This window comes from Belonocnema kinseyi, chromosome 5, assembly GCF_010883055.1.
Source record: "Belonocnema kinseyi isolate 2016_QV_RU_SX_M_011 chromosome 5, B_treatae_v1, whole genome shotgun sequence".
Lineage (NCBI taxonomy): Eukaryota > Metazoa > Arthropoda > Insecta > Hymenoptera > Cynipidae > Belonocnema > Belonocnema kinseyi.
Window position 1 is genome coordinate 85643599 of NC_046661.1, and position 13431 is coordinate 85657029.

Below are 13431 nucleotides of genomic sequence, written 5' to 3' on the forward strand. Positions count from 1 at the left end.
AAATTTTTATGTTTGGTGAAAAATGAATTTTTTTTGTTGAAAATTCATATTTTCGGGTCGAAAATTTAACGAAATTTGTAGATAATTCGCCTTTTTCTTTTAAATTGCAGTATAAAATGAATTCGAAAAAAAACAGAACTTTCAGGTTTGAAATCGTAAGAAAATCGGAAATAGATTCGCACATTTATTAACATTTACACATTTACGAACGTTGAAAAAAGTAAATAACTTGAAAAATAGCCTATAATAATTAATAAATAAATTTTCCAATCTATTATCGAAATTTACATAATACTTCGCACATGAGATCACAATCACAAAATATATATTATTCTTTGATACGAGCAAACATCAACTGCCTGCGAAGAAAATTATCAAATTAAAAATTATAATCATTAATTATTACAATCATAATCATAATTATAATCACAATCATTCGGAAAGTAATTCATACAAATCTGATAATGTTTCCGTATAATAATCAGGAACGATTAACCCTTTTTTTTCGGCATCAGGTAAAAAAATTTCATTCAGTTTTTCCTGATTAGTGACTCCTGATAAAACGAGTAAGGTTTGTAATCCGCATCGTTTTCCCAAAAGAATGTCAGTTGTACAGCTAAAATGAAAATAGAAAATGCAGTCAATTTGATTTTTGGTCTCTTCTTAATTTAATTATTGATTATTAATTACTTAATTTATTATTTAAATATTTATTTATCCATTCATTCACATATCCATTGGTCAATCCAAAAATCGATCAGGATGGCCTTTTTAATCAAAGAAAAAAATTCCCGGTCATTTCCCGGGTTTTTCACGTTTACTGAAATTTAAAAAATCGAAAACTAAATCTGAAAATTGTTCCATTCGAAGTAATAAAAACTAAACTGCAAATAAAAGCACTAAAAAAACTCTTGAATTTTACACTTTGGAAATTGAAGTTTAAATGGTGTTTCATTCAACAATTTTGCATTCAAATACTAAATAATTTAAACGTATTAAATGCAAGCTACTAACATTTTTTAACTGAACAATTTTGAATTAAATGCTTTTATAAATTTGTACAGTTCAAAGATACAGATTTAGTTAAAAAAAATATAAATCCACGTTATTATTTTCAATGTTCTAAGTTGAAGAATCAGTCAAGGAATTTAAAAAATTCAAAATTATACCATTTTAAGCAATTTTAAATTCCAATTCCAGCTCAAAATTCCCTTTTCCAATTTATAATTTAAATTCTTTCGAAAATACCTCGTTTGAACACAAAATAACAATTTTGTTTGAAAAATTCAATTTTGATTTATGATTCATATTTTTAGTTGAAAATAAAATTATTTTGTTAGAAAATTGTACTATTTGGTTGAAAACTCGTTTTGGTTAAAAACTTATCTTATTTGTTAAAAATTCATGTCTTTTGTCTAAAACTTCAACTTATTAGTTTTAAACCCAAATGGTTGGTTAAAAATTATTTTTTTTTTATTAAAAAATAATTTTTATTGATTGAAAATAAAATATTGTGTCAAAAATAATTTGTTTTTTATTTAAAAAGAGGACTATTCTATTATTGCTTGAAAATTTTACATTTGCATTGAAAAAATTCAACTATTTTGTTGAAAATTCTTGTATTTTCACTTGAAAATTAAATTATTATGTTAGAAAATTCGTCTATTTGGTTTAAAACTTGACATTTTAATTAAAAACTCATCTTTTTGCCTAAAATTCAACTTTTCTATTTTTTGTTCACCTTTTTGTGTTTAAGCCCAAATGTTTGGTTCAAAAATAATTCTTTTTTGTTAAAAAATCATCTTTATTGGTTGAAAATAAAATATTGTGTGCAAAATTAATTTTTTTTATTTAAAAAGCGGACTATTGTATTATTGGTTAAATATTGAACATTTCCAGTTCAAATCCAAAATTTTAATTCTTCAAGTAAATTCATTTCAACTCAGAAATAAAATTCTTTTGAAAAAATCCCTGTTCAAATCAAGAATTGTAATTCTTTTTGAAAATTCTCCATTTCCACTAAGAATTATAATTTTTTACTAAAATTCCCTCTTCGAATACATTATTTAAATTTTGTTGGAATTGGTTAAAAATTCAAAATTCCTTGTTCAAATCTGGAGTTTGTATAATTTTCGAAAATTTCCTGTTCCAGCTCGAAATTTATTTAAATTTTTTAATTCCCTTTTCCAAGACAAATTATAATTCTTTTGGATAAATACCAATTTTAACTCAAAATTGCTAAAAATATGAAAATTCCCTGCTTCAACTCAGAACTAGAATTCTTTGGAAAAAGTTTCGGTTCCAATTCAGAATTTTGTTCTTTTTCAAAAATTTCGGAATCTGATAAAATTTGAAAATTCCCGGTTCCAAATTAGAATTATTAATATTCTGGATAAATTCTAGTTTCAACAATAAATTTGCAACAAATTGAAAATTCCCTGTCCAAATTAAAAGTTCAATTATTTTTATTTTGAATAGTTTAAAAATCCCTAAAATGCTTAGAAATTTTATTTCAAATTTCGAAACATCTACATGTTGTTTTACATTTTTCGAAATTTTTTTTTAATTGTGCTAAATATAAGAAATTTTCTTAAAATCTTCACATTCATTTTTGAAAATTTTGTAAATATTTATAAATCTTTTTAAATATTCTCTTAAAATTAGTTTATTAAAATATAAAATCATTTTCCATTTTTCTATGAAATGTTTTTTATTCTTCTGAAGTCTGTAAAAATTCTTAAAAAGCTTCAAACAACAATGGGTGTTCAATTATTATTTATATATAAAAAATAATTAATTTGACTTACAAAATAAATTTCTTTAAGCCGAACAATTAAAATTGTAACGTTCAAAATTTAGTTCTTTGTTTTGTTTAATTTTGAATATTTAATTTATAATTACTGGTTTTTAAATAAATAGTCTGATATTTGTAAATATTTAATGACTGTCCTTTGTTTGAATTGAAAATTTTCAAATTGCATTGTTTAAAAATGGAACATTTTAGACTGAAATTATACTTGAAATTTAATAAAAGCCTTCATCATAAATATATTATTTTGAAGTTATTTTAAAATTAAAAATAGTTTATAAAGTTTCAATAGCAAGTTCACATTTGTTTAACTAATAAGACTTTCCAATTGAAAGAGTTTAAGTTTTAAATAAAAATATGGAAATTCCAAAATTTTGAACTGATTCAAAATTATTTTGTACAATCAATTTATTTTAAATTCTAAAGTACAATTTAATTTAAAAAATCCTTAATTAATTTATATTCACAGCTAATCAACTAAAAGTGTTATTTATAAAAAATCTTCGATTCCAGCTCAGAATTTATTTAAATTTTAAAATTCTCTGTTCCAAGACAAATTATAATTCTTCTGGATAAATACCAGTTTCAACTCAGAATTAGTTGAAATTTAAAAATTCCCTGCTTCAACTCAGAATTATAATTCTTTCGAAAAAGCTCCTGTTCCAATGCAGAATTTTTTTCCTTTTCGAAAATTTTCAGTAAATCAAAAAGGAATTTGTTAAAGTTTGAACATTTCTGGTTCCAAATCAGAATTATTATTCTTCTTGAGAAATTCCATTTCTAACTATAAATTTAGAAAAATTGAAAATTCCCTGTTCAAATTAAAAGCTAAATTATTTTTATTTTAAATAGTTTAAAAATCCTTAAAATGATTTGAAATTTTATTAAAAATTTTTGAAACATTCACACGTTGTTATATATTTTAGCAAATTATTATTTTTTTAATTCTGCCAAATTAACAAAATTTCTTAAAATCTTCCACACTCATTTTTGCCAATTTTGTAAATCTTTATAAATCTTTTTAAATGTTCTCTTCAAATTAGTTTATTAAAATAAAAATCATTTTCAGTTTTCCTAGGAAATGTTTTTTATTCTTCTAAAGCCTGTCAAAATTCTTAAAAAGCTTCGACATTTTTTGTTTGAAATAAGCCAAAATCTATATTTTGTTTTAATCCAAGCCTTGGGCTACTTGCACCGAAATTTCGGCATGATTATAGATTAAAATTTTGAAAATAAGACAATGTCAAAGCGTTAAGAATTAAATAATTTAAGATTCAAACTTTGGAAATTGGGTCGTTTAAAATTCACAGGAATTGAAATTGTATCCCATATTATCAAAAGCGTTCAAAATTAAATACTTAAAGATTGAAAACTTTTGAATTTGAATAATTTTAAATTTAAATTGATTAACATTTCACAATTTAATATTGAAAACTAAATTGAATATTTTAAAGTCAAAGTTTCTAAAATTTTAAATTGTTATTGCCTAATAAAATTTTAAGTTGACCATAGGGCTGATAGGACCAATTTTGCTACAATAAAAAAATTAATTGAATAATTCTAAAAAATTATCAAAATAAATAGTAATTTTAAATGGAAAACGTTAAAAATGAAAAATTTGATACGCCCGAAAGTAGAAACTTAAAGGAAAGCGAACTTCATTTATAATTGAAAAAAATGTTAGTCAACAAAAATGGTGACATGACGACTTTTTTATACACATACCCTTTAAAATTTCAATTATTTGAAATAAATTTAAATCTCTTAAATATTAATAATTTTTAATTGCTAATAATACTTTGCAAAATTTTAAAAACTCATTTTTAATTGCAAAATCTCGATCTTCCATTAGAATTATTTTTCATTCTAGAAATTTTCGAATAAAATATTTCTCAATTTGAAATTATTTATTTGTTTAAATCTTGAACTAAAAATCAGACCATTTTTAAATCTTAAGTAGAAAATTAAAAATTTCGATAAAGAGTACGAAAATACATTTACAAATAATACAAATATAAATATACAACAATATATTTACAAATATATTTACATACAAAATTATTAAATTAAAAACTGATTATCAAGGCTTTTAATATGAAATTTTTAAATATTTAATAGAGAAAAGTTCCTAAAATCTTGAATATTTGAATTTTCTAACTAAAATATTGTGAAATTAAGCATTCTAAACCTCCAAAGATTAATCTAAAAATTAATGTAAGAAAAAACATTAGTTTCAAGGCCTCAAAGATTAAAATATTTGAGAATTGCACATTAAAAACTACAATTTTAAATTAAAAGTATAGAAATGTTAAAGACGATAAATATATTATTACATAATAAGTATCATATTATGTAGTATCAAGTGACATTTAAAACGACTTAATAGTTATTTTTACTAAGAGATGTGATTCTTTCAAATCAAAATTCATTGCTATTTTCAACCATTCCAAATTGCAGAATTTTAAATACTGCGAGAAATATTGTGAACCTTTCAAGTTTGATTATTCGAAAATCTTCGAAAATTATATAATTTCTAGTTGGAAACTTTTTAGAAATACAAAACGCGCGAATTATGAAATAGGGGAAACCTCAATGTGTAATATTACTCTCCCGGCTTTCTCCCAGTTCTCTCGCTACTTCCGAATGGTGGCCATCCTGATCAATCAATCCAAGTATCCAAACACCCATATAAATATCCGAACATCCATCCAAATGTACAAATATCCAACCAAACATATATCCATCTATTTATTCATCCATCCAAAAATCCAAACATCCATCCATTCAACAATCCACCTATCCATCTAAACAGCCATCCAAACATTAACCCATCCATAAATCAACCCATATAAATATCCAAACATCCACCCATCCAAATATCCAAACATCCATTCATCCAAATATCCAAACATCCGCCCAGCCATACATCCATCTAAACATCCAAACATACACCCACCTATCCATTCATATATCTTAACATCGTTTGGATAAAATATCCAAACACCCATCCATACATCCAAACAATCATCCATAAAAATTCCAATATCCATCAATTTATCTATACAAAAAGCCATCCAAACATTATCCCATCAATCAATCAACCCATCTTAATATCCAAAAAACCACCCATCCAAATATTCAAATATCCAAACATCCATCCATACATCCATCTGAACATACACCCACCTATCCATCCAAATATCCAAAAACCCATCAATACATCCATCTAAACATACATCCACCCACCCATCCAAATGTGCAATCATCCATACATCCAAACATCTATAATAAATGTAAATACCCACCAATTTATTGTATCCATCCAAACAACTAAACATACATCCACCTATTCATCCAAATAACCAAACATCCATCCATTCAAATATCAAAACATCTATCTATGCATCCATTCATATATCCAAAAATACATCCATAAATTCATTCAAACATTTGAATATCCAAACACACATGCATATATCAATCCATTTATCCATCCATATAGCCATGCAAACAGCCATCCAAAAATTCACCCGTCCATCCATCGATCAATCCAAATAACCAAACATCCATTCATCCAAATATCCGAACATCCGTCCATACATCCACCCATCCAAATATCCATATTTCCAAACATCCATCAATACGTCTACTCGTCCATTCAAATATCCGAACCTCTATCCATCCAGACAAAATATCCATAAAAAATCCTAATATCCATCCATTTATCAATCCAGCCACCCAAATATCTTAACATCCATCCATCCAAATATCCAAACATCCACCTACTAATACACCCATCCAAATATCCAAACATCCATCCACCAATACATCCATCCAAACATCCAAAAATACATCCGCCTATCCATATAAATATCCAAACATCCATCCATTCAAATATCTAAACATACATCTATACATCCACCCATATATACGTCAAAACATGCATACATGCGTCTAAACATACATTCACCCACCCATCCAAATATCAATTCATCCAGACATCCAAACAACCACCAATATATATCCATACATGTAACCAACAATACATCCATCCATATATATCCGTGTAAAAATCCAAATATTAATCAATTCATCCACCCGTACAACCATCCAAACATCCATCCAAAAATTCACCCGTTCATCTATCGATCCATCCAAATAACCAAATGTCATCAAAATATCCAAACACCCAGCCATCTATCCAAACATCCATATACCCAAGCATCTATCCAAGCATTCATCCAACAATACGTCCACCCATATATCTATCCATACACCCATACGAACATTTGAATGTTCAAACATACATCCACCCATCCATCCAAATATCCGAACCTCTATCCATCCAAACAACCATCCTTATAAAAATCCAAATATTCATCCATGTATCCATCAAACCAAACATCCAGCCATACAACTATCCAAACATCCATCCTTTTATCCAAATATCCACCCATACATCCACCCACACATGCATCCATATATTCATCCATATATCCACCCGTACATCCATTCAAAGATTTAAATATCCAAAAATACATCCACTCATCCATCCAAACATCTGAAGATCTATCCATCGAAACAACCATCCCTTTAAAAATCTAAATATCCATCCATTTATCCAGCCAACCAAACACCCACACATGCAAATATCCAAACATCCATCCGTCCAAATATCCAAACCCAAATCTATCCAAACGTCCATCCGCCCTACATACATAAATCCATACATCCATCTAAACATTTAAATATCCAAACATAATTCGCCTATCCATCCAAATATCTAAACATCCATCGAAGAATTAAAAATCCACCCATCCATCCATCCAAGCATCCACCCACCCACCCATACATTCATCCATAGAAAAAACCATATATCCATATATCTAAACATCTAAACATCCAAGCATCTAAACATCCATCCATACATCCATACATACATAAATCCATACATCCATCCAAACATACATTCGCCCATCCATTCAAATATCCAAACATCCATCGATCCAAAATTCCACCCACCCATTCATCCACCCATCCATGCACCTAACCATTTCTTTATTATATTGAAAACAAATATATTGTTGCTTACTTGTCGCCAATCATGAGAGTTCGTTTTGGGTCTAAGTTGAAGGTTTTTATTAGATAATCGCTCATGTAAGCTTCCGGTTTTCCAAGCATTGTTGCTTTCCTTCCAGTTGCAGCTTCGACGATTAAAACAAAGCATCCAGTTCCTAAGAAATATTTATTCGTATTAAAAAAATTCAACTCAGAAATGATTTAATTTTTTTTACTCAAATCAGTTTATACAAAAATGAAAGTAAATCAATCTCGAAGTTGCCTTTCTTGGAAATGATTTATAAAATCGTCAAAAATAGATCTATTATTAATTTATGTAAATCTTGACGAAGGCTTCTAACCATACTTCAGAAAAAAATAATTCAAGTTAAAATTGTTTACTTAACAGTAGTTATTAATAGGTTTAGTTTTTTCTATCTATTTAGGAAAAAGTTACGATTCTTATTTAATCCGAACGATAAAGGCTCCATTTTATTCTTCGAAGGATTCTCTAGATTTCTATTTGGGTAAATTTGATTTTAAAAACATTAATTTAAAAACCATACCGTTATTATTGTTATAAACAATTATAGTTGAAGTTGATATTAATACCACCTAAATAGAATTATAGAGAATCCTTCAAACAATAAAATGAGGCCTTGATCATCAGGATTAAATAAAAATATTGTAACCTTTCCCTAAAGAGAAAGCATAAACTAAAACTCTAAATAACAACTGTTAAATTAACAATTTTAACCCGAGTTTTTTTTCTAAAGTACACTTAGAATCTTCCGTCAAGATTTACAAAAATCAATAATAGATCTTTTTTTCGATTTTCTAAATCATTTTAAAAATTGGCAAATTTTTTCCAATCCGGATAAGTTTAATTATTAAAAAATTTAATTTAATTACCAAAATAAGATATTTCCATTGAAAAATGCTAACATACCCTATTACTGTTTAAACATTTTAAATATTTTTTGAAATCTAATAATTTTATATAAACAATATAGAAATTTTAAATGAAATACACCTACATATCAACAAATTCTTTAAGATTGTGAATCATTTTTTAAACTCAAAATTGTTAATATTCTTGGAAATTAAAAAAATTTTCCGGTAAAAAACGAGAGCGTGACCTTACATTTTTTAAGAATTTTTATTCATCTTAGAAATTCAATGATTTTTTATTGAAAACACTAACATAATATAAAAAATAGTTCCAATTTATAAATAATATTTTAAAGATATTTTTTTCGCTTTAAAAGAAACGATTTCCGATTACAGCTGTTTACATAACCTTAAATTGTTCCAAAAGTTTTATTTATCGTAAACCTAATGATTCCTTACCAAAAAATCTCCGATGTAAAACGTGAACACAAACTAAATCTTTTGAAAAGCTATCTACTTTGAAATGTAATTTTTTTATTAAAAATGCCAACTTTAACGGAAAACTCAAATTTAACCTAAAATTGTTAAAAATTATGAACCTATAATATATAATTATTTTTGTTTAAAACTGTCGATTTGCGGGAAAAAACGCTAAAAACCGAAAAATTGAAATTCTTGCAAAATTTTTCATCTTCGAAATCTAATTATTTTATATTAAAACTACCCGTTTTTGGTATAAAACGCTTACATAACCTAAAATTGTTGAACACTCGGAATCTTGAAGATTATTTTTTTTCAGAATGGTTTTAACAGAAGAGACATTTAGAAGATTTGAAAAGATTAAAAAATAATTTAAAACATGAAAATATGTCAATAAATTAAAAATAAAATATAGATAAATAAAATATAAATAATTTCCTCAGACTTTAACGAAAAAATTTAACAGATTTTAAAGCTAAATTTCACATTTTCACAAGATTAAAATATTTAGAAAAATTTCAATTAAATTTAAGAAATAAAACAATATACAGAAATATTTAAGTTTAAAAGGTTACAAGAAAATTAATTTTTTTTCTTTTGAAAATATAATTTGTTAAAGAAAATTTCAGAAGATTTCTAAAAATTTCGAAGAAAATCTGAAAGATTTTAAGGAAATTTTTTTAATTCTGAAAGAGGTTTAAAAAAATTAGGAATAATTCGAGCCAGTTGAAAAGATTTTAAGATTTCCTATTTTTTTAATATAAGGTATTCTTTGTAGATTTAGTTTTTGAAATATAAAATATAAGGTATGAAACAACTTCTCCAAAATTTAATACATTTTCTGAGATGATCATTTTTAAAGAATTAAAAAAATATACTTCTGAATCATTTTAAGAAGTTTAAAAGGCTCCAAGAAAATAAAAACCCTTTTTTAATTTTTGTAGAAAACTTTTTAATAGAATTTTATTTGTTGAAATTAATTTTTATAGAAAAAATAAAAAGGTGCAACAAAATTTCTAAAAATATCAAACAAATCTGGAAGATTTAACGAAAATATCTTTAATTTTGAAAGAATTTTCAAAATTTTAGGAATAATTAACGTCAGTTTAAACAATATTTAGAAATTTAACAACTTTTGAAGGAATTTGGAATATTTTTAAACTCTAAAAGATTTCCGAAAAATCATTAAATATTTCTTTGTTGCTTTCAAACATATAAAAGACCTAAATACCTTTCAAACTGACTCGAGTTTATCTTAAAACTCTGCAAAATGCCGTTAAAAAGAAAATTATTCAATACACCTCAAATCTTCAAAAAAATCTTTTCGAATTTTCTTACGAATTTTGAGAAAATTATATTTTTATTACTAAAAAAATAAATAAAGAAATAAACCTAAAAATTAAATATTTATTCTAAATTTTGATTTTTTGTTAGAAATTGTTTTTCCTTTTCTAAAAAACAGATGTGTCACGAAAATCTTGAAAGCATTGTTGTCGCTTTTCAACTAAATAGTTCAATTCTTAACCAAAATGATATATTTGTAATAAAAAAAATGAATTCGCAATAAAAACTATTTTTTTTTACTAAAAAAAGAACATGTTTTCACAAGAAAGTTGAATTTAAATCCGCAAGAATATGCATTTTCTACCAAACAACTTGAATTTTCAACCCACAAAATACGAGAAGGGAATTTACAACTGAAAAGACAAATTTTTTACACAAAAATAGAATAGTTCAATTTTCAGTTAAAAAATTCATTTTTAACAACAACGAAAAAACTAATTTTTAAATTTTCAAGCAAAAAAAATAATAATTTTTAACCCAATAGTTGAATTTTCAATTTAAGAGATCAATTAAAAAAATTAGTTTTCAGTAAAAAACTTTGCAATCAAAGAAATGCATTTTTTTACGAAAAGTTTAACTTTCTAACGAAAAGATTATGTTTTAACACAAAATGAATGAATTTTCAAACAAATTTTAGTTATTTAAAGGAATTTTCAGCCTAATAGTTTAATTAGCAACCAAAAAAAGAATAGTTAATTCTTTAATAAAAAAATGTATTTTTAACAACAACAACAAAAAACGAATTTTCAACAAAATCAATGAATTTTCAAATAAAATAGTTGAATTTTCAACTAGACAGATAAAATTTCAACGAAAAAGATTAAATTTCTAGCAACAAGATCAATTTTCAACAAAAAATTGAATAGTTGAATTTTCAGTTGGAAAAATTAATTTTCAATAAAAAAAACTCACTTTCCTATGAAAAGATGAATTTTCAATCAAAAAAAATTAATACGAAAAAAATTAGTACCAAAAAAATTAATTTTAACAAAATAAATTCTTTTTAAACAAATTTTGCATTTTTCAAGTAATGTTTAACATAAAATTTAAATTTGCAACCAAATAAATTAATTTTTATCCAAAAATATTATTCTCGTACTAAAAATGATAAACATTTAATATAATACAAAAATTATCAGTCAAATTTGGAATTTTTATGGAAATTTGATTAAAAATTTATGTATTCTGTTAAATGTTTATCTTTTTTAGTTACCTTTTTGGTTAAAAATTCATTTCTTTGATTGAAAATTTAAATTTTCGGTTGAAAATTCCTTTAAAAATTCAAAATTCGTTTCAAAAGTACGTATTTTGTTAAAATTATTTTTTTTTTACAAAACTAATCTTTTCAATTAAAAATTCATCTATTTTATTTAAAAATTCATAGATTTGTTGAAAATTCGTTTTTTTTATGTTGAATTTTTAAGGGAATATTCAACCTAATAGTTGAATTTTCAACTGAACCAGATAAATTTTTACACAAACATGAAATATTTCAATTTTTAGTTAAAAAATTACTTTACAACAAAATAGTTAAATTTTGAAAAAAAAGTTTTCAAACAAATTGACGAATCATCAATAGAAAAATTTTTTAACAATTTAATAATAATAATTATGGATACAACTAGAAAATTGAACGTGTTGTGAGAAATTCCGGGTTTTAAAATTGTTATTTAAATAAAAAATAATTCAATAAAAATATAGAAAAATCTTCTTTTTTTATTTATTTTATAGATTTTTAATTTTTCTTACTTTTGAATATTAAAAATAACATTTTTATATAAAAATAAAATAATTTAAGTTATATTTGTGACAAATATGTTCAGGAAATAACGTGAGAAATTCAACTAATTAGTTGAAAGTGAAACTACGTTATTAAAAATTAATGTTTTTTTGTTGATTCATCATTTTATTTGAAAAATCTTCTTTTTTTTGTTTTCAAACTTGAACTAATTTGTTAATAAAATGTTTAATTAATGTTTTAACTAAAATTAATTTTTTCGTTGAAAATTCATTTCTTTGGAATAAAAATAAAAATCAATACAATTAAAAAAATTAAAGTTACAAACTTACATTATTTGCATTTTGTTGAAAATTATTCTTTGGGTTGAACATTTTTAAAATGTACTCGAAAAATCTTTTTTTTTTGTTTGTTAAAAATGAATTTTTTTACTAAAATTGGTCTATTCCATTTTGGCTTGAAAATTGATTTCTTTCAGTTGGAAATTAACTTATTTGGTTGAAAACTCTCTTTTTTAAATAGAAAATTCAATTATTTTAGTATTAATTGCATTTTTTTAGTTGTATATTCTACTTTTTTTAAATTAATATTTATGATTTTTTTTTCTATGTTGATTGAGAAATCTTTTTTCGTTGGAAAATCACGACTTTTGATTAAAATTCGTATTTTTTAGTTTAACTTAGCCGTTTCATAATGAAAATAAAAAATTTGTTGATGAAAATAATAAATATTACATTTTCTGTTGAGAAGTAATTTTTGTTGATTAAAGACTTATCAGTTTAGTTTAAAATTTCCTTTTTTTTTTGGTTGAAAATGATTTATTTTAACTAAAAATGTGATAACATTTTTCATCAATAAATCTTAAAGTTTTATTAATTCTACTATTATTCAAAATTAAAATGTTTTTTTTTTCAAAATGCATATATTTTGTTAAAAATTATTATTTTTTGGTATAAAAGTAATCTTTTTCCAGAAAATTAATTCCTTTGCTTGAAATTTTAATCAGTTCAGTTCAGTTCAGTGGAAGCTTCTAATGTGTCCCCTAAGGGTTTACATTTTTCTTACACCTTCTTTATTCCTTTACACACCCTCCACACACTTACTTGGTGGT

General features: G+C 24.4%; 1 protein-coding gene across 1 annotated transcript in view; it reads right to left on the bottom strand.

The window, feature by feature from the left end:
• Positions 1-202: 202 nt before the first annotated feature.
• LOC117172331 (glycerol-3-phosphate phosphatase-like) overlaps positions 203-13431 on the bottom strand; it is a 28679-nt gene continuing 15450 nt past the window's right edge. Inside the window, exons 5-6 of the mRNA XM_033360132.1 lie at positions 7902-8043; positions 203-616 (exon numbers count right to left, since the gene is read on the bottom strand). Of these exons, the coding sequence (XP_033216023.1) occupies positions 433-616; positions 7902-8043 (326 nt within the window). The 3' untranslated portion in view covers positions 203-432. The remainder of the gene's footprint in view (positions 617-7901; positions 8044-13431) is intronic.